Genomic DNA, 26840 nt, shown 5'->3' with positions numbered 1-26840 from the left:
CTTTGTGTGACATTTGCATTCAATAGCAAGGTTTAGATCTTGAGTATAGGAGTACTTGATTCTCGAATTCTAAGCAACAGAACTCCAAGGGGGGTGACTACTACTGCATTTTTGCTTGACTAACATCATCAGTTTATTCAGTGAGCATTCTTATGCAATACTGTTGCTGGTGATGAGCTGTGATGCCTTTATCTTACAAACTTATGTTTTAACTTCTTAATTAGTAATTAATGGCTGAACCCAAGCAGAAAACTTGTTATTAAAAATTCGGCAGTGTAAACACATACTATTTAGCATTTGGCAGCAGAAAAATGGTGTTGTGGACTATGAACTCCTTGCCAGAAAGGTGTCCATTAGAGCTCTGCTGGCTTGTGGGTCTGTATGCAGCTGTGGTACATCAGACAGAGTGGATACACTTCGCATAACTTGGTGGAAGTTGCTGAATATGACCGATCCTCCCTCACGTAATAACTCAGCTGAGTGAACACTTAATGGCCACATGGATATAACACACTTGTTCACAGCCATGCAGATGCTTTGTACTCACACTCATTAGCACAGAGGCTGTGAGTTAGCAGTATGTGCATACGCGCTGAGCTTCCCTTACCGCCCAAAATCGGGCAAAATTTATTTGAATGAGGAATAACAAAAATATTTAGTCATGGCATTATTTATTATCATGAATAAAAACATTAAGTCACTTGTGAATGAATAACAGATAAATTTGAAATCCAATGACAGATTCATTGCTCCAGCTCTTTATCAATCATTAAACAAATGTACTTTTCGTTACTTTAGAATAAGTCCTCAGCAAACATCTCATCAGAAAATTTGAATTTTGAAGATTTGTCATTGTAACACACTCAAGAAAATATATTCAGCGCATGCAAAGGAGATACTGGTGTGTGATATCTCCAGAAATCACTTATTTCAGGATAATGATGTAAGGCCTCTCTTCTGCAAAAATTGAGATATCATCAATTCTGCTGTATATTTTGAAAACACTTTCACTGTGATTCCATTTCAGTTTCATCTCCCAAATCATGTTCAAAATAAATTTTCTGTTTGCGTCATAACATCATTTGAAACTAACGATTCAATTTCTTCAACATGCCTTTGGCTTTTACAATTACGTCTGCAGTTTGTTGTAAGACTTCCCTTGGTTACTGACAGCAATACAGGTGAACTATATGTTTATAAATTGTGGGTAAGGCAGTGCTGCAGTAATTACAGTTGGTGTAGAAAGGCGAAAAAAAGTCTCCCAATAGTCTCTTGACACTTTCTCGGTAACAATGTTTCAGTGTGCTGCAACATTATGATCTCTTTATGCTCTCAAACCCAGTGGGGCTGCAACAGCAGTGTACAGCTAATGCCGTCTCCCTATGAAGTATTTTTTTGTTGCAATGGTTACCCGCTGCAATGCACGTAAAGCTGTGGTCAACCCAAATGTTGCTCTGAACACTGCAGTGCTTCACTCGGCATCATGTGTGTACTTGCCTTCCTACCACTTCTGAACCGACTTATACAGCCAGTTAGAGGGGGACCTACAGTTCAACATGTACTCCAAAACAATGTTTAACTTTACTTGGCATTTTTCTCATTGTTAAAGATGAAAGAAGGGATTAATAACATAAAAAAATTGTAGGAACAAAAGGGGATCACACCCTAAACCTTTAGCTTTGTGGTCTGGAACAAACCTGCCCCCCCTCTCTCTCCCCCCTCCCTCTCCCCCTCCCTCCTCTTAGTGTTCGATGTGGTGACTTCATTGGCTAGCTTCTTTAGCTTTACAAACTGCAATAATTTTCTTTGATGCTTGTGTGTCCACTGAGCTGCCAAGACACATTTCATACCAACCATTAAAAATTTATTTATCAAATATAAAGCACTGAGCCAAGGAACAAACACTAATTATAGAATCCTGTACAAGAAGTAAACAAAGAAAATGTGGTGGCGTGCTACATTATTCGACGTAACAAATAATTATTTGTATTCACAGTGAGTAGTAGTCACTTCACTGGTGAATATTTTATTATTGAATGGATTTGGCAGAATGTATACTTACTCGGATAATTATCCAGACAGAAATTCATTCCAATAATGCCCATCTCTGCTTACCACTACATCGTGCACTTACTTCCTCTTTCCGGTCAGTGTAGTTAATATTACCAACTGTAATGAGTCCTATTAGATAAATTGCCCAATTGAGTCACCAAAGTCTACAATGTAGCTGGAGTGCTCATGAGATTTTCTACTTGCAACGTGGTCTAGACAGAGACAGAGAGAGAAATCAAAACAACAATAGGTTCACCACACTGAGTGTGGTGCAGAATTTCTATGCAGCTTTCACATTGGCACTGAGTGGTGTTAATATACCGGGTGGTTATAATTAAACTTTCTCTATTTAACATGTTATAAGACAGAAATTAATTACCGGACAAGTACTAAATGTGGTAGCATTAATGTCCAGAGTATGGGGTGCATGATTTCCATGTGTCACAGCACCAATGTCCAGTTCCATCTATGGCCACCAGGAGCCATGATCAGTCATCGTGATTCATACTCTCTCACACCTGACCAGTCACAGTGCACTTGTTGACATGTCAACATGAGATTGCACAAAAGGAGCAGGGCTTTATTAGCAAAACTCTATCATCAAAACAACAGTAATGCTGCAGCTGCACTTCAAGAATATCAGCGGCTGAAAGGATTATGAAAGGGTCCGCTTTCTCCACATGCTGTGCGGAGCATGATGAAGTGCAAATCAACTGGAGAACTGGGCGTCACTCCAGGCGGAGGCCGACGGCTGGTTGAACCACAGGTGGTTGATGAAATCGCTGTTGCTATGGCAAACACCGCCGTGTGCAATTCCCGATCACCAGGCTGTGTGCATGCTGTGTCATGACAGTTGAACGTCCTGTGGTCTACTGTACAGAATGTGCTTCGAATCGGTCTCAAATGGTATCTGTACCAGATCCATATCATACAGCAACTTGCACCACAGGATGCACAACAACGTGTTTACTTCGCTTTCCACTTTCTCAATCGGATTGAAGTTGACGAAGCTTATTTTTCCCTGAGAGGTAAGGTGAACACACACAATTGCCGAGTGTGTGGATCTTCACCTCCAGTCACTGTGCATAAAGTTCCTCTGTATGGTGTGGCTTCATGGTTACGTTCATCATTGGAGCATTCTTTTTTGAACAGACTGGCACTCAAGGACCACAGATGTGCAGTGTGACTGGCCAGTGTTACTGCAATGTGCTTTGGCCCAACAGGAGAGAGACGCATTGAACTCAGAAGTTTTCATGCAAGATGGGGCTCCATTGCACATCACTTGTGAAGTTCACCTGCTTCTCCAGAATATATTTGGAAACGATTGAAGTATCAGCCGATCTTTTCCAAATGCTTGGTAGACATGATCACCTGATCTCACTCCCTGTGATTTCAGGTTGTGGGGCTACCTGAAGGACAGAGTTTACCAGGGGAACATTCATCCATGTGCTGATCTGAAGCACAGCGTATCAAAAGAGGTAGCCAGCATACCTACAGACATGCTTCATTCTGCTGTACAGAATGCAGTCCTGCACTTTCAGACTCCTCTGGACACTGCTGGGCATCATACTGAGTCCCTTTTGTAGCAGTATTGGTACCGGTATGTAGTACCTAGCAGCACATTAAAAATGTTTCAGTTGAATTGATTCTGCACTATTTCCCTTCCCCATGTCCTTGACATTAATGCTACCAAGTTTGGTACTTCATATGGTAATTAGTTTTCATGTTATAACGTGTCAAATAGGAAAAGTTATGATCACCTGGTAGTTCCTGATGGTTTCATACAAACTATGCCTCTAGCCTACCACCATAATCATATGAGAATTAAAAAGGTGGCTACCACTACATTATTTAGCTGTAGTCATCGTTATCCAGATTATAGCCAATACAATTTCTGCCTGTGGAAGAATTGCTCAATAGTGTGTGTGATTAGCATCCCACACACAACAGACCCATTACATGCCATTTAATCAAAGCAAAATGCTCTATGCATACATATTTATGCCAGTGACTTAATATATTTTGCAGTATGTGTCACCTCATAGTGGAGGCTACAAAACTAGAGACAGTCTGTGACACCATCATTCACATCCACTCCAATTCATCCCCACCCACTGTGGATGTCTCAAATTGTGACACTGTGCAGATTTATATGTACATTTCTGACATTTTGTTATCAGATTTATGGACTAGATATTCTGCTGTTGCCCCAAAGATGATTACTTAAGACAAATATGTCTATTCCGTATAGGGATCATCCGATATTTTGATTCTTCCAGCTCTACCATCCAAAAAGTAGTGACAATAGGTGACAGGCAAGTGTGTATCAACTAGTAAATAATAATACAGTGCGACGGGGCGGAAAATAAAGAAGTAGTGCGGTTGCAGAGAATTCACACAAATGTGGGTTAAAAAATGTTATTGCAAATTTTGGCTCTCACATAAGTCTCAGAGGATGATTTTCACACTTGGTGCATTAGTACACTTCCACACCCGCGCATTTGTTATAATTTTTGAATTAATTACTCTCTCAGACATAAGTACAGTTTATGCTAGGGAACAAGAATTAGGTGATTATTATACTAAAATCACTTTTTCACGACACAGTTCAATCACTATTTATTGGCATTGTCCTTATCTTTCACACAATGAAATTAGCTCTGGTGAGACGGCTTACAGTTTTACTTTAATAATAATTTGACTCTGAGACCCCAATAGCAGTAATGTAGGCTGCTATAAATGAAAATTATTCAAATAATTCGAACGGAACTACAAGTCCCACTGTCCTCTTTGTTCTAGAAGTTTTGGCGCGAAATCACAGATCGTCATATGTTCACTTACGCCAATGCATACCTCGTAATTGGCACTCGCACAAATAATCGTAGCACTTCCAGTTCACCAAATATATGCTTGCACACTTGCACTATTAAACAAGACTCTTTGTCTAAATAAATCGGCATGAGAAGAAATTCTCAAACGACCACATGGGCCACACTCAAGTGGGGCTCCCCCTCATTCCTTCCCCGGATGGGGGAAGGCAGGCGCATGGAGAGCCTAGTGCTCTTTGGTGCCTTAGCTTAGCTTATGTTGTTCTGTTGGGACACCATTTCTTTGTTGAGATGGGGAAATTTCTTTTTAGTTTCCTGTTGATTCTTTTTTTTTTCTGGTGAGAGGATGTGACAACCCTGGCATTTGCCCAAGTGCTAAGGCAAACCTCTCAAAAATCTTAGCAAGGGTCCTTGTGTTTGATGTTGTTATCTTCTGCCTTTGTTGTTCTACTTTTCTTTGAGTGTTAATCTTCTATGAGGTGGCTGATTAAGTTGGTTCTGTCATTACTGTCTTCGGTGTATGCGATGCATTCTTTTATTGTTTTGGGTGGGAAAGCATATTTGTGTTCTGGAAAGTTGAATTCCATTGGTGTGTAGTTAAGTAGTTCAGTCGTTAAGTGTTCTGTTGGTTTCTCTGTTTTTTTCCAATTTTTACCATAAGTTGGATCCATCTCTCTTTTATTGGGGGTACCTTCGTGCTTTGGTAGACTATGTTCTTGTCTGTTCTCCTGTCAAGTCTTCCTGCGATGTGAAGGATTTTCCTCTCTAGATCTTGTAGTTTCTGCGTGTTATTTTTGTTTTTCATCCAAACTGGGGCGGCATACTCGAGGACTGGCCGTATAAACGCCTTATACGTGTGGATTAGAGTGTCGTCGTTGGCACCATTTGCTCTGCCCCTTATAAGTTTGATGAGATTACATCAGTTGTTTGCTTTATGGGTTATTTTACGAGTGTGCGGAATCCATGACATCGTGTAATCAAGGGTCGTTCCTAGGTACTTAGCTGTGTCTTGTGGTTGGATGGTCTCTCCACATAGTCTTATGTTGAGTTTTTGTAGTAGTTGTTCTCTCCGCCTTGAGAATTGTTTGTGGTTGAATAATACCAGCTGCGTTTTTTGGGCGTTTGGTTTTATTCACCATTTTCTTGTCCATGTTTCTAGTTGGGTGATGTAATTGTTATTCTTCCGGTTGATCTGCTCTATCGTTTGTGCTTGGCACCAGTAGGCTGTATCATCAGCGTAGAGTGCCAGCCCTTCATTCCAACTTGTCAGGTGGGGTATATCTGAGGTATACAGGAGAGACAACAGAATTGCTCCTTGTGGCACGCCTGCTTCTGGGAAATATGCTTGTGAGTGGGATTAGTTTACATATACTCGAGATGGCCTGTTATCAAAGATGTGGGTCAGTAGCAAGGTTAGCTGGGTTGGCACCCCCATCTGGTGGAGTTTACTATAAAGTCCCTTGTGCCACACTTTATCAAAAGCTCTTTCTATGTCTAAGAAGAGAGCTGAGGCATAGTTCGTCAGGTTTAAACCTTCTATGATACTGCTGCAGATTCGGATTATAGGATCTATGGTTGAATGATGTTTCCTGAAACCTGCCCGGGTTTTCGGAATGATGTTTTTCTCAGCAAATTTGGAGAGCCTGTTGCTGATTATGTTTTCAAATCCTTTTCCTATTACCGACAGTAGTGTAATAGGCCTGTAGGATTTACGGTTGTTGGTGGTTTTCCTGGTTACGGAATCATTATAATTTTGGCATCCTTCCACATTGTCGGAATGGTTTGTAGTTTTAGGGCAGCATTGTAAATGACGTTAAGGCAGTCTAGTATTTGTTTTCGCGGTGCTAGCCGAAGTTGCTGTTGTGTGATTTTATCAAGACCAGGTGCACTGTTTTTCCCTTTTAGTAGTGACTGTTCGATCTCTTCTTCAGTTATTGTGGCTGTGAGTTTGGATTCCTCCTGGCCAAGATCGCTGCTTGCTTATATAGGCTCAGATGTCCAACCCCCCCCCGGTTATTTAAGCACCAGTCTCACCAGTTAAGGTTACAAATTTTGATACATACATCCCTCGACAGAAATAAGTACACCATCAGGACCGCGCTAAAAAGTACTTCTTATTTACTATGTTACATTAATTTCTAGGATTATTCTATTGACCGTAAATCAAGTTTTAGTTTTTGCAAAATTTCGCCACTTAGTGCAAATTTGTTTGTTTACATCTGTGCTGCAAAATTTTAACATGGAACTGCATATAGCACTATTTTTAGACGTAATCTATAGTGATCTACACATTGCACTGCTCAAAATCTTCATATCTATAATAATTAATTATGGGTGATAAATGTTAATAATAGTTTGCAAACAATGAAAACTATTGCAAGTTACATGTATAGTATAACATAACGAGTTTAAAACACATGTGATGCCACCCCAAATATTATATAGTGCCGTTCTTTATGTCATGAATTTTCTATTGAATTTTATAAACAATTTCCCCTCGAACTTTGTTTATTGCTCTTTACGGGCTTAATTATTTATGAATCTTAACATATGACTACGGCACTTGATCCACTATGACGAGACTTTTTAATGAATGCTTGCTCATCCCTGTAAGTTGTTATTTACTATAATTGCGTAGGCTTCCGCGGCCAGAGTCAGTCGACATAAAAGTTTTCTGGGTATGGTACCACGTCATAATGTAAAAATTATTGCTGCTGGAGAAAAACCAACGTTTCGGCCACAATTGCAGCAGCCTTCTTGTGGGTCTAATGGTTATTTACTATTTTTATTAATTTTTCAGTATTCGTGATATTACCCGATTTTGAGGTTACTATAACTTTTGCGTCTCGTGACTTGAAATAAAGATCGATCTTTCAGAAGGTGCATGTTGCTGACCACAATCCACTGCCCCATCGCTCTTCACCATAAGTTACATGGTTTTCGCGTAATGCGCGAAAAACCAAACAATACCCCAAGCTGCAGGCCACTTGGCCACCGGGGACCATCCCACCGACCGTTGCAAATCTCGCATGGGTGCGCCACGCACTTCCATGAAACACGCACTGTGTAGCGTGCTCCACAAAGCAATCCTTGCATACTATAAATATTCATCTAGTAACGGGGGTTTGTACTGTCACAACAGTAATAATTACTGTAGTTTGGCAAATTCCATCAATCATCTAACTATCATGAAAAGTTTTTTTTTTTTTTTTTTTTTTTTTTTTTTTTTTTTTTTTTTTTTTCCCCCCTCTACAAACCACTGCAGTATGAACTCTAGTGTTCCTTAGGATTCCATTACTTAAATTTTTGTGGTTGTTTTCCGTTACATGAGACAGAGAAAAAGCATCAGACCTCAAACATACTTTTACAGCCAGATTTGAATCTATGGCTACAATTGCCATAATACACACTTCACAGGTGATACCATAATTTGCATAACATACAAATTAGAACTAAGTAGCTTATGTGCACTTGAAAGTAGTACACAAATAAACAAGTAAAGGATGTAATTCATTTTGCACTATAGTGCTTGTTTTAGTATGGATTGAGGAAATAAATATTTTAAGATTCTTCAGTATAGTGTGACACCAAATTCTTATCGTAGTCGCCATCAGGTACATTCCTATTTAAGGACTTGCTGACATCGCGTTTATAAAGTAGAATGAGCCTTGTTATTTTACTAATTAAGATGTGGAGAACATGCAGCAAAGAAGAGTGAAGATCTTTGTGTGCTGGTGTATTCAGCACTGACTTACATATTTTATGTGGCAGATAACATAACATCAGATAATTTCAGGAATCCTTTTAGTAATTACTCAGGAAATCGACTGAGAAGCAAATTGTTGCTTTCGGAGTCATATTCAACCCCAAATGGAGTACTACTTAAGATGGCAGTGCAGTCCAGCAATTACACTTTGATAATTCCCATACAGATATCCTCACAGCCTGAAGGAGCAGTTACTGCATGAAACTATCAGGAACTAAATTAAGATCAAACTGGAAGAACTCAAGGAAATGCACAGAGGCTGCCCTTGACTTTGTTTGGTAAACCTCTTATTACTATTTTGGATTTTCTCTATTTTATGCACACTAGGATACAAAATCTGATTCATGGGGCACATTTTGCTTTTCTTGGCAAAGCATCAGCAACAATTATAATGTAATCACTGTGTGTAGATTATACTAACTCTACGATCAAAATGGCGCGGGTACTGTGTAAATGATGTGTGAGTTATTCTGGCCAACTGCTCTGAATGAGGTTAATGGTAACACATTCAATCTAGTGCTGTCTACTTAAGTAAAGACAGCATGGTGGTGTCACTGCTTTTTATGAACAACAACTCTGACTGAACTCTGCCCTCTTTCATCCTGCTCCACCAGCTAGTATCCACTATGCACCTGCCCTGTTACATCGCCTCATGCTTCTCTCAAGAACAAGAACAGACTGGAACAAAAGAACTCTTAACACTTGAAGAGAAACACCTGTCGATCTGCTCAATGCAATACACAAATAATGTCTCATTAGTGCCAAGCAGGCAAGGCACGTATGCTGCTCGAGATGGTGAGTTACAAAAAACTTCTTGAGTGAAGGGAAAAAGATATGAAAATTGAGTAAGCTACAAATAAATTTTTGTCTGACATGAACCATGCTGTGAATCGAACATAAGCTTGAGTGCCTTTTCAAATGAAATTATTGTTTTGTTACAGTATGCGATTGCAAGGCAATGCCAAATGCCAGTTATATTCAGCACCAACATTATTTATTTTTCGTCCACTGCCATTTAATGATTGTTTTGATATTATTGATGCAATATGTGTACTGTTGTTATGAAAAATTAAAAGCAAGCTTCTGTTTACAAGAGTACAGTTAAATTTTTGGCTATAGCCCTGAGCTGCTTATCGCTTCTGGCAAACTGATAATCTATTACCACTACTATCCAACTTTCTGCCAAGTATATGTGTGAGTGTCATTTGACAGCTTTTACAAGTTGCCAAATAAATAATTATAGATACATGAATCACCTCTGTAATGACACAAACTTTTGTGTGTCAGTTTGCGAGAAACTGCAAAGTAAAGTTTGTGTTATACTTTTACAAAGAGGTAATAGTAGAAAATAATAAAATTAAAGTTGCCTCATGTAGATGCAACACATTTTTACTATAGGTTAATCAAAGGCATATTTATGGATCATAGCTGCAACTTTTCATGAAATAAGTAATTACTGAAATAATGCTACTCAACACAGCTTGCTTCACACTTTATTTTGCCGGTTTTAGCACTGCTTTAACAATTTAATAAATCTTTAACGCACCTCATTTTGCAAAAAACATTTTTATGAACTGTATCACACATTAAATGTTGCTTACACTACAGTTTGCCTCAAGATTGATTTGAAAAATGACTTTCTTGTATTTGACATCAATTTGAATAATCTGACTTAATGAACATAGCCCTCAATTCATGAGCTACTAATGATACAAATATGATGAGAGAGTTCACTTTTGTGGGAATTACACTTGCGTAACATTATTATCATCTGCTAAGCAATTGAAATGACAGTCGCTACACAGGTTCTATACATTAAAGTTAGTTATGTAATAACCTCCATGCAATCCTACTTCCAATTATCTGAAATATTTTGCCAATTAGTTATTTGAATAAATAGGCACTGCCCTCTGATTCACCTTATTTCACATGGATTAGTGGGGCAACAGAAAAGAAAGGATACCATGAAGGTTCTACTAAACAGATAGTAAGACAGCTGTTAGCAAAAAATGATGTGTCATCTAGAAATTGGCAACTTTGTGGAGGTCAACTTACTTCCTGGACTGGAGCTGAATTACCCTACTACATTCAACAGGCATGTACTTGTGATATTGATGAGATATTCTGAACAATTCTTGTGTACTACAAGAGAGATAGTATGAAAAAAAAATTTACTGTAAGGAGGTTATTTTAAGAGTAAATTACAATTTCTCTGATCTTTTACTTTGTGAGAAAACTGCCTCATACTGCCTCAGCCACTACAACACCAAAGAGAGACTGTTCACACGATCGATGCCTCACTAGTTGTGTGATACTGCACTTGTAGCTGTAGATTTAAATATTGCTGGATGATTTTCCTCATGTAATTGAAAACAACCACAAAAAAGTTTGGTAATGGAATCCTAAGGAACACAAGAGTTCATACCGCAGTGTGCTGTGTAGACGAAAAAAGTAGCTTTTCATAATAGTCGAATGATAGATGGAATTTGTCAAACTACACTATTACTGTATTATTATTTACTAGTTGATACACACTTTTCTGTCACCTACTTTCACTACTTTTTGAATGGTGGAGCTGGAAGTATCGAGATATTGGATGTTCCCTACACAGAATAGACACATTTATCTTAAGCATCAGCAGAATATCTAGTCCATAAAGCTGATAAACTGTCAGAAATGTAGGTATAAATCTGCATCTAGTGTCACAATGGGTAGGGGTGAACTGAAGTGGGGGTGGGGGCAGTGAGGAGTGGGTATGAATGATGGTGTCACCTCCACAAAAAGGTGACACACTCCAGCAAAATAAATTAAGTCACTGGCATAAATATGCAAGTACAGTGCATTTTGCTGTGATTAACTGGCATATAATGGGTCTGAGTTGTGTGTAGAGTGTAGGGGTGTTGGTGGTAACCACACACTATTGAGCAATTCTTCCACAGGTAGAAATTGTCAGGGCTATAATCCAGCTAACTATGACTACAGCTAAATTACTGTACTGGTAGTTTGGCATCATGAATCAGCAGTGTGTGGATAGTATCTTAAATTACAGAACCTTCAACTCACCTGTGCCATCACATTACACCTTGATATATCTAATATGAATAATTTGGTAGGCTAGAGGCGTTGTTTGTATGTAACCATAAGGAATTAAATTAGCCCCCTGAATGGCAAGGTGACAGCCTATTACACGCACCTTGCCCCCTATCCCCTGCCCTACTGATGCCAGTACTGTCAGAGAGCTGATTCATCAGTACTCCATTTAGTTTCGTTTAGCTTATAAAATTCACCACTACATGGTGCTAGTGTGCTCAGTATTGATGCTTAATGTTTCAGTTGATGTTGTTGACTTTTGAGCACTGCTGCAGCGAAATATAGACAATCTGCAACTCTGATACTGTGTTGTTAGCTTCATAGCACTTGTTTGCATTTGCATTCTGTTATTTCAGCCTATGTCATTTTGTGCATATTGTTATTTAGTACTGAATCTGCACTATTTTTCTTTATGTTTTTGTTTGCAGTTTCTGTATTTCATCTGCCTTTGTGATTTTTTTTTTTTTTTTTTTTAATGAGTCCTAAATCTGGCCCAAGTAGAGGACTTGCTGACTATGAAATTGGCGAGTTATTCAAAAATAGTACTGATAGAGAATATTTTAGTGAAAGTAGTAGCAATTCAGAAAGTGAAAGTGATGTTCTTGCTTATATATTGAATTAAGTGAAGACAAAATGGGAGAAGCACATTTCACGGGCTGCATGGACCAAAGTACATGCTGTCAGTGGAATCTTCTGCAATTGAATATTAAATTTATTTTTCCCTGCAGCATTTCTTCAACTGACTGATTTAAATAGCTATGCAGGTTATATTGAAACAGGCTGCTACTTTCTCCAATTCATATGAAAAATGGAAGAAAGTCACAATAACTGAGAAAAGAACTTTTATATCATGCTTACTCAGGCACTCTACAAAAGACCTACAATCCTTTCATATTGGAACACAAAAACCATCCCAGGCATTTCCATGGTTTGGCAAAATATAATCTGCTCACTGATTTAGACATCTTATGAAATTCTTTCATCGTGGTGACAGTGAGAAGTTTCCAGCACCAAGTCATCCTGATTAGGACCTGTGTATCAGACACCAGCCTTTGGTTGATTGTGCCAGTAATGTATTCATACATTACTCGCCACATGAAGAGCTTAGCACTGATGAAAGGGTAGTTGATACTAAATGTCACATTACCCTTTTACAGAATTTGCAAACAAACACCACCACTGCTGAGGAATTAAATTCTGGATGCTTTGCGACTCCATAACACACTACTTACTGTCTTGTGTTTGTGATTCAAAAGGTGGCTTAGGATTCTGTGTTGTTCAGAAGTTACTATGTTAAGGTATTTTTTTGAACAAAGGATATCATGTTTTTGTAGGTTACTTTTTTATTTTTTATGTCTGTACTACTTGTGAAAAGCCAAGCCTTTTCAAATTAATACCTACATTACTTGCACTTATGGAAAAAAGAAAATTTTTTCCACACAAATTTAAAAATAAATTTGGTGTTGGGAGAAAGATGCACTGCAGGTCAGATCCAGTACTGCCTTGTGCATGCACAGAGAAAAAATCTAAGCAAACATCCTATCTTATCATTGTCTAATAGAGTTGCTATTGGTGATATTGAAGTCCAACATAAAAACAAAATAGGGAAAAAGGCACAAATAATACTCCAATACAAACAGTACATGGGTGTAATGGACCAACACACACATCTGATATGATGCTGAATGCTTATTTGGATGAGAGGAGATTACTCTGTTACTGGAAGAATGTAGCTGTCAACACTGTCACGAATGGTGTTAAACTCATACCATACAAAGAGCACAAAAAAGGAATAGAAACTTATTTCAAATATCTTATTACTGTATTGGCAATCTAACCTTTGTCAGCTGAAATGGTTTTTAGAGAGGGGTGAAAAAATAATGATGATGATGATGATGATGATGATGATGATGATGATGATGATGATGATGATGATGATTTGGGTTGAGGGGGCACTCGACATCATGGTCATCAGCACCCTGACGAAAAGTCAACATGAAATCTCATGGGTGGGGATGAAGGCTGTCCCCACATGCAGAGCACTTTATAACGTACTAAAGACTTCCACCCTTCCTCACCAGTTTAGGGATGAGGCCTGACAGTTCACAAAATTTCACCACTCTTTTTAACACTGGTATCGGTATCTGTGAGGATGGTGGGGCAGATCTCCAGCGAGACCGAGGGCTGCCTTGATATCAGTATATAGGACACACATAGCCACAATATGCTGAACTGAAAGCGGCACGCCACAAACTTCACAGAATGATGGATCCTCCCACCAGAGGAGGAAGCCATGTGTGAAAGGGCTATGCCCGATGTGCAGTCTGGTAAGCAAAACCTCCTTCCAGCAGTGAGGCTGGGGGTGAAAAGAAACCACAACCAAAATAATGCAAATTGTGATCCTAATGGTTCTCCAGGCTTGAGAAAAACTTCCAGACGAGAGAGAGTCAAGATGCTGTGTGTGTACTAGTGAAAGATAAACAGGTTGTATATACGGACAGGGGGGGGGGGGGGGGGGGACCGAACCCCGTATTTTTCCTCGTTAAAAATACACGTTTAACTGGGCAAAAACACACTTTTTCCATGTTAAGTGACAGTATTCTTTCTCTCAGAGTTATAATATTTATCAATACTGTGAATGGTAAAGGCTTTATACACCAGCATATAACTTCCCAGCACTTTTGGAGGGGGAAAAAAAAAAAATTAATGTACAGCAACATGTACCGCGCATATTTTTGTATTATGAAAGTATAAGTTTCTGAAGCATTGAAATCAAGATTGCTATGTGCTTTTGTCAGCCAATCATAGCTTACGTCACATTATCTCGCCAGCAAATGACAGCAGATATTCTGAGCATTGGACACATGATGTAATCAGCCAATAGCGACATTACTGTTAAGTAGCGTGAACAAACAACTAGGAAAAGTTCATAGTTTAAATTAATATACACATAGCATAGCAACAAGAAAAGTTAAGCTTTCACATATAATACTGGTCTTTCTTTGCACGTGTTACCGTTTAAGATATCTCAAACACAAATCTGTCAGTAAACTTTTAAATGATGACATAAATGTCTCATCTACTAGGTCGAAAGTTTTCTAAATGGTTCATCCTCAAAGTGTTAAGTTTTGAATAAGAGTCAAACAGTCTGTGATTTAAGAAATTTTCTCATATGTAACACAATTCATCTCGCGTAAAAGGAAATTTACTTTTAAAGTAACGCTTTTCAAATCACCATTTTCCCACGTGTTAGAGGTTCGTTTGAGCAGTTGCCAAACAGAGCAAGAACACAAGTGTTACTTTGCATGTGCAGCTACAATGATGTAGCAAGACTGTGCTCGTATACCTATTGTCACATGTGCTTTTGGAATTTAGTGTGTAGTGGAGTATCACATGACCATGTGTGGCAATGCAACATGTTTTTCGGAGGGGACATAAAGCAGTTAATATAGTTAGGGGCAACTGTTTTATGGTATCCTCGACAGGTAAGGAAGGCAAAATTAGGAAGCAGTCCTTGGCACAATATTTGTTTCAAAAGTAGACTCTACAACTCAAAGTACCCTAATATTTTGCTTTGTTGTGGCTTTAACATAGATTTTTTTATTCATAGTCTGCAATACTGTTACGTAGCATTTCCCATCAAGTTTATATCCACACAGCAATGCAAAAAGCTAGTATGAAGGAATATAAATTTCTTGCAAAAATAAAAAGAAAGACCATTGTTTGTATATAGCAGAACTATGAAGAGTAAGCTTTTAACGACTTTTCAAACTGTGTAAAAGTTAACAAGATACTGTACAACTGGCTGTTCATATTCTACTCCAGAAGTAAATATAAAGCCTTGTAAGAAGTTACATCAGGGTGTACACGCGGACAAGGAAAAAAAATTCCCGTATTTCTCCCGGATTTTCCAGTTAAAAATACACTTTTTCCCGGGTGAAAACATACTTTTTCCCTGTTAACTGACAGTATATTTTCTCTCGGAACTGTATAACTTATCAGTCCTTTGAATGGTTATGGTTTTGTACATGGGTGTAGAATTTCCCGGTGCTTTAAAAAACCAAACACACGGGAAAAAACACATTTTGGAAAGATCTTTGATGAGCAGCAACATGTATGCTGCATATTTTCATATTATGAAAGTATAAATTCGATTACCACCAAACACCGCATGTCACTTTCCGAAGCATTGAAACCAAGATTGCGATGCACTATTGTAAGCCAGGCATAGCTCATGTCACGTGATCTTGCCAGCCGATGACAGCGGGTATTCAGAGCCGAGGACACGTGATGTAGTCGGCCAATAGCAACGTAACTGTTAAGAAGCACGAACACACAAACAGAAAAAGCTAATGGTTTAAATTAATATACATAGCGTTGCTGCACGGAAAGCAAAGCTTTCACATATAATATTGGTCTATAAGATTAACACGCTGCAAGAGAAGCTAAGCTTTCACATATAATGTTGGTCTTTTATGCGCGTATTAAAATATAAGATATATCATACAAATGTGCCAGTAAATTTTTCATAACGACATAAATGTCTGATCTTCTGGGCTCGAAATTGATCTAAATGGCTGGCTCGTCATTAAAGAGTTGATTTTTAAATGAGAGTCAAATGCTCTGTGATTTTAGAAATTCATCATACAGTCTCACACATAGTTCAACTTGCGTAAAAGGAAATTTACTTTGATAGCAACGCTTTTCAAACCACCATTTGGAATATTTTTCCGCGACCTTTTAGAAACAGGTTCGTTTCAGCACTTGCCAGAGAGTACCAGATGACAGGCGACACTGCGCTTGTGCAGCTACGATGTTGGAGGGAGCCCGTATGTTCGTACGTGTAAAACATTAAAAGATCTTACATTATGTCATAAAAGAAACAAGACATCAGAGGATACTCCAAGAGCATCAGAATTTCGTGAACCATACTAAAATGTGCACATTCGTATGTCCAGATTCCCAGTGAAGTAAGCCACGACCTGATATTAAGCTTTTTAATTTAGTGTTCAGGATGTAAATTTTCTTGGAATACCAGTACTATATTATCTCATGTTTGGTTCTTTTTATGGCATAATGCCATACGTGCTAGAAGCTGAAAATGTGCATTTTAAATGCAGCGAACAGTGTGTGGAATTAAACACTTCATTTCAAATATATTGTCTGCCTCAGCGGAAAAAATTTAAAAAAAAAATTTCTTTACCAAACTGACAAAAATAACTTCATTGTTCTGCAAGGCAGTTAATGCTTGACTGTCAGGAAGGTGGAATTAAGATAAAATCTGCAACTAACAACACATTTTAGTCTTCCGTAATTATGTGAATGTATTTTAATTCACTTGATAGCCCTCAGCCACAGAAATCTGGTTGCGCATCTACAATATTTCCGAACTGGGGCAATACCCCGCCACTCCCTCGAGCGTTTGAGATAAGACGTCAAAAATTAGAAAAAATCGAAACTATAATCATTTTGTAGCGCACATCTTTTTGAACAGTCTAATGCATAAAACATGTGTTCAAGGAAATATAAGACATGTTATTTGGTCGTAAGTCTGCCAAAATGCAGTGCCACACCTCTTCACACATCTTTCTCCTATCGTACGTCACTGTATTTCACTCTGTGGAATTGAAACGTGTATATTTTGTAGTGGATGCCATCAAACCATATTCAAGACAGTGGAAATTAAAATGTCCTGTAGTGCCTCTCATGCTTACAGTTGGCCAGTTTGACATCCAGTCCCTTCGCAGGTTTTTTTTTTTTTTTTTTTTTTTTTTTTTTTTTTTTTTTTTAACTATTCAGAAAAGAAAATTTGCACTTTTTATTCCCTATCAGATAACAACTTGCTGCTTTCTGTGACATAAAATTAAATGTAGGATACATAAAACCAGTAAAGACATGAGACAAGCAGGACAATACACATTTCTTCAATCCTTAGCTCCTAGAATGTTTTTCTCTCTAATCTTGCTACAGCTTTATATGGCGTGCTTTCCTTTCTGGGAAAGAATCTGTTACATCATCAAAGTTCGTCAAACGTTTTGCTATGTGAAAAATCGAAATGTCGTCATCTAATACTGAGAAAGCTGTTAATACAAATAGGACCCAAGACTGGTGTGGTTTCTCGATCTGATTATGTCTATTTTGTCACTCTCTGCTAGATAAAACAAAATAGGCCTTTCTAATAATGTAACAATTGTAACACACACCAAATAAACGAGACTGCTTTGGCACAAAGGCCTACTACAAGCAAAAAGCTTTACTTTAGGAAATAGTTTCACACTTCATTCATAAGCCCCAGTTTTTCAAGCATAAGATCGAAAAGTAGTAGTAGTACGAAATTTTTATACAAACTTGTAATCGTCATATTGTTCCATAATTTGTGTGATGTCCCCGTTTCTTCTCCTTCATCGTTCTAACAAAGAGTCTTGTTATCACTAATTCTGTAACTATTTCTGTCAATGTCAAAGCTTATTCGCCGGTTAACTTCACTAACTCTACCAGAATCACCGGTTTAGTTGTCCCGCGATTATTCTCCGGTTAGGCGTTGTTACGTGATCGTACAATGCGTTTTGCGTAATACTTCCAGAATAGAACTTAAAGCGGCTGCTAGCCAGGGACTGTACAACTGGCCCTTACTAGTGTAGCGATCTGACCAAAAAAATTTTGTCAAAATTTAATTTTCTTGGATACACTGAGAAGGTAATACGTAATCGCCGGCCACAGTGGCCGACTGGTTCTATGTGCTTCAGTCTGGAACCGCAGGACCGCTACGGCCGCAGGTTCGAATCCTGCCTCGGGCATGGATGTGTGTGATGTTCATAGGTTAGTTAGGTTTAAGTAGTTCTAAGTTCTAGGGAGCTGGTGACTTCAGGTGTCAAGTCCCATAGTGTTCAGAGCCATTTTAATACGTAATCTTTCTTACCTGTTACTCGTTTATTTCTACTCCGGTAGTCTGAATCTATGGATTTCGCTAGTAATTATAACAACCCTCATCATTCACAAACCCAATCAACCACACAGTCAGCAGTTTGCATTCATAGATTCGGCCTTACTCCGCTCAGCTCTTAAAACCCCTTTTGTCTGTAGGAAAGTTTTGTTTCTACATGCGACGAGGATTCCCCTGACAGAAGAGACATCATGTACACTACGCACGCATTCACAAATCAACTTACGATTCATTCAGAAATCAACTTATAATGTGTTCAAAAACCGACAGGGGTGCGTTTCAAAGTCATATGAATAACCGATAAACTAACGTGAGCTGGATGCTAGGCGCTTTGTGAAACAAGGTTTTTTCCCCTGAAGAATATGAATCCCCCCCCTCCCGTCGATCTGAGCCTGCTGCGCATGCACGAATCTGGCAGCTTGGGTGCTCCAATAAAAATTTTCCCAGTAGCATCTAGCTGCTTGCTGCGACTGCTTACACAGCCAAGAGCCACATTTCTGTAGCGAGAGGCGGGCGAAGCTACTACTCAACTGCACATACTCATCATCCCACTCGTAACTGCTAAAACGAACCTAATATAAACAGTTGTGATGTCACGCTCATTGGAGGCAATTTGTTGTTACGAAGCATTGCATAGTCTTCCTAAAGCCTTTGATATATTTTGCTGTTGGCAGACAGTTGTATGGGCACTGTGTTTTGTTGTTGTATATGTCACGTTTCCTTTGCAGTTTAAGTCTAATTTTCGTTTTTTCTCTCGTTCATGTTTTATTGCTGCAGTATTACTCTGCAGTAGTGGGATACAGTAATATCCTTTGTTAGAGTATCGGTTCTTACCAGTCAAAATTACAAAAATTTAATTGAAAACAAAACAATGAAAAACTGCAAGAATTCTAAAAAATTCCCGGGTTTTTCCCGGTTTTCTCCCAGATGAAAAAAATCCCGGGTTTTTCCCGGATCTCCCGGTTGTCCCGAGTCGTATACACCCTGTACAATGATAAAACACCATGTGCTGCCAATCTATAATTTGCTGAAGAATTTCGTTCTATAAATTTACGATGCAAAGAACACAAATGAAGAAATAATGGCAAGGGTAGAGGAAGTAACAGACAAGTGTTGAAATATGTCTTGTGATCGAAAAACATTGTGTTTCACAGACGGCAGATATGTAAAATTCTGCTAAAGCTTTTCAGTGAGGTTTCCAGTAACCCAATTTACTTGGTGTACTATTACTGTATTATCTCACGTTTGTTTCTTTGTTATGACATAATGCCATACATGCCAGAAGATGCAAATATGCACTTGAAATTCAGTGGACTGTTGAAACTAGTTAATAGTGTGGAATAAAACACTTCTTTTCAAATAAATTGACTGCTTCTGTGAAAAAGTTTAATAAAAGCCACATTTCTTTAGCAAACCGACAAAAATAACTTCATTGTTCTGCAAAGCTATTACTGTACGATTGCCAATAACATGGAAATAAAATAAAATCAGAAAACTGAAACTAATAACAATTTTAGTCTTCTGTAATTATGTGAATGTATTTCAATTCATTTGGTAGTTCCCAGCCACAAAAATCCATTTTGTTTTCATGTGGCATGAGAGCTGTAAACGAAGAGAGAACAGCAGAATCGTGAGATGTAAATCTGGGCCACGTGAAGGCTACACCCACTACAACTCTGACTGCTCTGCTCATACGCGAATCTGGCAGCTTGGGCATGCCAGAAACATTTTTCCAGATAGAATCTCGCTGTGTGCAGCTACTGTTTATACATCTAATAGTCACACTTCAAGGTAACAAGAAGCAGGAGAAGACGCTACTCAGATGCAACTTTAGTTCTGTGCATGCCCAAGAGCTCACTGGAAACTACCCAAACCAATCTAATAATCATTTTGATGCCACACTCATTGAAAGTAGTTTGTTGTTACAAAGTATTGCATAGCCTTTGTCCTAAAGCCTTTGACACATTTTGCTGCAAGTGAACACTTGTTTTCTTTGGAACTTAAATTTTATATAGGTGTTTCTCTCTTTTTTACATTTTGTTGCTAAAGCATTATCCTGCAGTAATGGCTAAAGTAAAATTCTCTGTTAGAATGACGGTTTTTACCAATCAAAATTACAAAAATTTAGCTCAAAACTAAAACAATGAAAAATTCTCTGAATTCTAAAAAAATCTCACATTTATCCTGGTTTTCTCCTACATGAAAAAAATTACGGGGTTTTTCCCAGTTATCCCAGGGCGTATACATCTTGATAAAACACAAGGTTCAGATCTGTTTGTACAAGGTGTAACAAGGGGTTACATGGTGAATTTCTTCACTAAACGCAAATGTTAAGTAATACAGAACGGCATACATTGAACAGACTTTAATGTACTGTCTATTATTAATATTACCACCTCTGTAAATAATAATAATAATAAAATGTCATAAATTGGTACAGATTTTATGGACATTAGTGAACTTTCATTAAATCATAAAAAATACTTTTTATTTGGTCACTCATACACAATTCAAACTGAAAAAATATTAAAATCTGAAAAGCATAATAAACTACACACTACTGTGGATAAGAGAAACTCATTTCTCATTTTCAAATTGAATACAGCACAATACATGGCAATTTAAATAGAACACTGCATGACGTACGACATTTTTAGCATTCTACACACACAATGGCTAACTGCAAATGGGTATTAAGACACTGTGCTGACTGTGCACAGAAAATCAGTACCATCGTCAGTGGTGACCCTATTGCTACTCTGGTTTCTCTTTGCCTTACACATATAGCAAATAGAACAGCTCCTCAACACCTCAGCTTTTTGCTTTTATTGACAAAAAATTAACAGAGGTTGTAGATGACACTTATTGTTAATTCTGTATCTATACAATGAATGCCTATTTTACTTACGGATTGATTACTCTAGATATTACTGTCTACTTATCTCATCCACATCTGTCAAAACCCAGTATCTTGGAGTTACAATGTCAGCAACCAGGTTTCAAAGTTCATTTTTGTCTGCAACAGGGCTTGCTTGACACTTTTCAATAAGGAGCATGAAAGATAAACATTTTAGACCCAGAAGAATAGGTGGGTGAGGAATGACTTCCAGGGGGGGGGGGGGGGGGGGGGGGACCTTCTTGATAGTTGCATAGTGCTGGTGGGCATTCTATGGAGTAGCAACACTTGATCCAGTTTTCTTCGTCATTCTTCTTACACTGTGACCATGATGTCTTAGTTATTGGCAACAAATGCCAGCTGCAACGGACATCCCCTTTGGGAGTAGTTTGCAGTGCACAAAACACTTTTTGGGTCACCAGATGCAAAATATTACGTTCACATTGCCCATTGCTCGAGGAGATGTCTTTTGTTGGGGTCCAGCCATTACTTTCTTCCTAGGAATTTAACAATGGCATCATGACTCATTACTTGTAACAATGTTGTATAGGAATGCTTACTAAGGAAGCAGGTGACGTTCAACCAAAAAATGTATCACTAGTCAACTAGTTGAGTTTTGTAGCTTTAAATTAGAATATGCAGTACTCCTATACCTGACTTCTGAACCTGGCCTCCTGAATGCAAACATCAGTAATTTGTGACAGAGCAATCTTTCTCAAAACAAGAAAATCCTTTACTGATGCGAACTGTTTGATAGCGCTCACCCCACACACGATACATATGTTTTGAGCTGCCTTAAAGACAAAGCCAACAATATGTCACAAATGTTAAACCTTTTTCCACTTGCGGCTACTTTGTAACACTTTAACAACATTCATAGGACTCAATTATGTTAAATCTAATATATATCTGCATGATAAATATTAGAACTTCAAATAAGAAATGACAGTAGATAAGTACACTCATAGCAGACTACACATGTTGTTACTGTGTGGCTTTCACTCAGTTTAGCGAAGTTATTTTGTTCCAAAAGCCAAACTACAATAATAAACAATTTTACAGTATCCAATGTGAGAGCAGAAACATGCCCACAGTGCACCGCACTGTAATAACGTGGACATTACTGGCATCAAGTGGTCAGATTACTGGCAAGTAAGAAAGTGAAGCAAATTACCTTTGAGGTTTCAACAGACTAACACGTTAGCAGACAGGAAATGTGATAATACACAAAGGAGTGAACTCTAACTTTGACTTGGCATCTACATTTCGTGATGTTTATCACTTGACCACGAGCAGATACATCTTTATAACAGCTCAAGTGGAAGGTAATATCTCCTCCAGAAAGTTTCACTCTATCAAATATACAATTTTCTTCCAGAGGCAAGTGCAGGTGGCACAGCAACCTGCCAGATGGCCTGACTGTGTGCGTTCTGCACACAGGCAGCCTACTCAACCAACCCTGGCCACCTGAGCTCGACCAGTGCACTAAGATCATGCAAATTATGATACAGCTGCAAGACTGCCTGTGTGTCAGCCATTTGAGCACCCCTGCCTGCCCCGCTGCTCTCGAGTGTGTGCACAAGCTGGAATGGTCTGACTTAGTGGATGAGTACAATATTTTTCAAATTGTCGGCAAAATACAGAAACAACCACATCAAAAAGCTAAAGAAGTAAAAATCTGATGTATATTTCAATTAATTCCTTCTGTCTTCTTATCGGTACTATAACTGTGAGTCTAAATTTGTTTCCAACTGGAAACTTGTTCTAGAATTTAAATTGTGTGGTTCAGTGTAATTAATGCCAACATGGGAATGATGCTGCATATTCCATACTCATGGCACAACAAGAAATCCCTTTGTAACAATCAGTTTTATGAATTGCTAAAGTATCACTAAAATGATTTCATTGCCCCCAGTTCAAGTGATTAATTTAACCATCAAACAACTTGCAATGTAAAATATCTGTATGAGGACAGACCGCTACTCACACAATACGAGAGGCACTGAGCAGCAGAAATGTCCACAGAAAAGTATTAAAGCTAGGAAAGCTCCACTTGCCCATCTGCTGCTTAACACCCCCTCGTATTATATGAGTGATGATCTATAATCAATCATTTTTGAAGTGCATCTGAAGTTTCCAGTGCACACAGCCAACACCACAAACACAACGTGAGATTTATCTTTCAGCAAATAATTAAACAAGCATTGGTAAGGAAATGTGTGCATAGATAAGGTTGAGCATACATTAAACTACATTGACACATTATACTAATATTACTCCAAATAATTGTGCATCTTACCTCACTGGATAGCAATGTACAATATACATCATAAAGCACCCAAGCCAAACAAATGCTAGATGCTGTGTTGCCCAGTAGACATCGTAATAAAGGAAACTCTAAAATCACAGAGAAAAGTGGTTTTCAGGGTTTCCAAATTTGTGCCATTATATTATGCTAACTATTGATAATTTCAAACAGGTGTGTGCCTGTTCTGTCACAAAGGAAAAATAAGTGTCAGAATATGGCACTTGGTTTTTACAAACTGAAATGTGTTAGAAAAATTTAATACAATGCACAGTATGTTAAAAAAAATATTAAAAACTATGTGCACACCAAAAGGACAGAGTAACAGGGCAAATTAAGTAATAAGACTGAATAAAATAATAAATTACGGCCTTGGACAGCATTCCCTGATATCAGTGCAGTAGTAGTAGTAGTAGTAGTAGTAGTAGTAGTTGTATGTAATATGAAATAAAAAGCTGGACAAAGACAGGCTGAACTAAGATTGTGAAGGTGCTCAGAGTTCATCCCTCAGTCATCTGAAGGATTTGTAAGGGCATGTTCTATGTAAGAGACAGAAACGACCAACAGCGTATGAAATCTGGATATGAGACACACCAGCTACAAGTGGCAGCACTGGGCGATATGCTCGGGTGTCCTGGGCGTGGACAGTGAACTCTTGCTACAAGATGGCTACTGTAGCTGAACTTTGGCTATTAATCCAAATCGTTGTGGGTCTCAGGTTCAGACCTGACTACTGCTAATATTTTAACTGAGAACTACAATCCTGATATCTGTTCTGTGTATTAAATTTTAGCTATGCTCTTCGCACTGCATCTCAAAATATATTTTTAAGGTCCTGTTAAAGTACTTGATTTTTAAGTGTGTACATACCTATCCCAAAATATCACACAGACTACATTCCTTATAAAACACAATGACCAACCATGAAATTTTACTGATATTTGATTGCTGGAAACACAATTCATCAGTAATCAATGTTAATGGCAAGTGTTTCAATTAATCGAGTCTGCATGAATAATTCATACAAAATAATTGAAGAAAGGCTCAAATGTTTTATGAAATGATTTGTCTAAAAGTAAGAAATAAAACAAATTAGAGAAGCATCTAATGCACCTCATTTGCTGTTCACGATTTCAGCACGATTCAAACGCATGTCAAATGTTTCTCTACTCTATTTGATCTTTTTTAGACCAATAATTTCACAAAATATTTGACTGATTTCTTTTTCATTTTTTTTATTTTCAGGTTTTATTCCAAAAGCAGGATCTTACTGCACCTAATTTGTCTTCTTACCATCTTACGTTCTCAAAATGTCCCAAATTTAATACTTTGTTCAAAGAGAACCTTTTTGACAGTGAAATGTCACATCATAGTATCTTTTTATCTGCAAAATAGCTACGCCTTGAAGAGATGAACTTTTTGACACTTCATTTACATAACTAGCAGCAGCTGTCTATGAAATATTTCTATTTTACCTTAACTCAATAAGTTTTTCTCAATTACCCTATTACTTTCAAGCAGTCAAATATTTGTTTGCAAAACTAGAACTCACATTAGTCAATTTAATACCCTGCTTGTCCATTTTTTACTCTTCATTTGGCTATGAAAATTCAGATAAAAACCCACTGTGTAATTTATAGTGAGTCGTCTTTTTGCTCCACTTAAACATTTGAGCAAATCATTTTAAGCATTAACCATGCAACAAAATATGTTGTCTTCGGGTGCTGTCACTAGCAAAAAAACCTCACTTCAATATCTTGAACCTTTTATGAAATATAACAATTTTTATGACCACATGATTACCTATGCTATGACCATATGATTACCTATGCACAGGGGAAGAATTGTACATGCTGTGCATGACCCTTCTGCCAGGTATAAAAGCCAATATCTTAAGACTGAAAAGAAATATCATTCTGTTCTCAACTTTAAATACAATTTCAATATGTTGTTTACATTTCATAAGGAATAATGTATACAAGTAGGGAGACTGACATCTCAAACCTAGGACACTTCTGTAGCTATACTCGCGGTCATGTTTCCTCATCTGAAGCTGTTGCACACTTTCGGTCACTTCTGTAAGACAGTGGGATTTAATTTCCTTGTTCTGCAAATCTAACTGTTGAAAAATAATTGCATTATTTACTACGAACATGACCCTAAGTTCGGAAATCCATCTCCAGAAAATGATGGAGCTTTAGCAACATCAGTCACATTCAGATGCCTTGTATCTGTTTAAATAGCACAACTTCTCTTTTGATATTTGTGAACAGGTAACTCTTATACAAAAACTTAATCCCCATTATTTTAAAGAGGCGATGACTTACAGCTTCTACAAATTTTGGAAAATCATGGATTGCACACAGCTGTGTTGTCACTATATTAAACAACCAGTTTCAGTCATAAAAAGACCATTCTCACATGACATCATAATCAGATGTATGATATATCAGAACTATTAATAAGCATCATATCATAAATCACTATGTTAATTCAGGGCTTCCCAACGTGTGGTCTGCCGACCCCTTAGGGGTCTGCCAGCTCTTTCTAGGGAGTCCGCGGCCACCTTTCACCAAATTGTGTAAAATAATGACTAAAATTATTGAATAAAAATGTGAAAATCAAATTCACGGCTTCTCTGATCGACTGTTTCGCAACAATATGGGAGTCGTTTGTGCACCAGCTCATGACGCCAGATGTGCTGAAACCTTTTACGCATGTTCGGAGCAAGCTTTGTCGCCCAATCACAGCACTCGCTGGCACGTATGTGGCCCCAGGCATCATTAAATGTTAAACTTGCTTTGTCAGTGCACTACCTATTTCTAACATGGATCGGTGGCTGAAGTCAGGATCATTGAAGAAGGGTGCAGTTTCTCCATCACCTTACAACAAGGGAAGTTTCCAGTTGAAATGAACGAAGAGAAAGGACGACCAAAGGAAGAACAATCAAAAGAAGCTCC

General features: G+C 38.1%; 1 protein-coding gene across 3 annotated transcripts in view; it reads right to left on the bottom strand.

Moving 5' to 3' along the window:
- Positions 1-26840, bottom strand: part of LOC124721910 (transmembrane protein 39A) — a 192239-nt gene that overhangs the window by 22417 nt on the left and 142982 nt on the right. For all 3 annotated transcript variants that reach the window (XM_047247062.1, XM_047247063.1, XM_047247064.1), the window contains exon 10: positions 23875-23972. In XM_047247062.1, the coding sequence (XP_047103018.1) occupies positions 23875-23972 (98 nt within the window). The remainder of the gene's footprint in view (positions 1-23874; positions 23973-26840) is intronic.

This window comes from Schistocerca piceifrons, chromosome X (genome assembly GCF_021461385.2).
Source record: "Schistocerca piceifrons isolate TAMUIC-IGC-003096 chromosome X, iqSchPice1.1, whole genome shotgun sequence".
Taxonomy (NCBI): domain Eukaryota; kingdom Metazoa; phylum Arthropoda; class Insecta; order Orthoptera; family Acrididae; genus Schistocerca; species Schistocerca piceifrons.
This window is presented reverse-complemented; position numbering and strand designations above follow the sequence as displayed.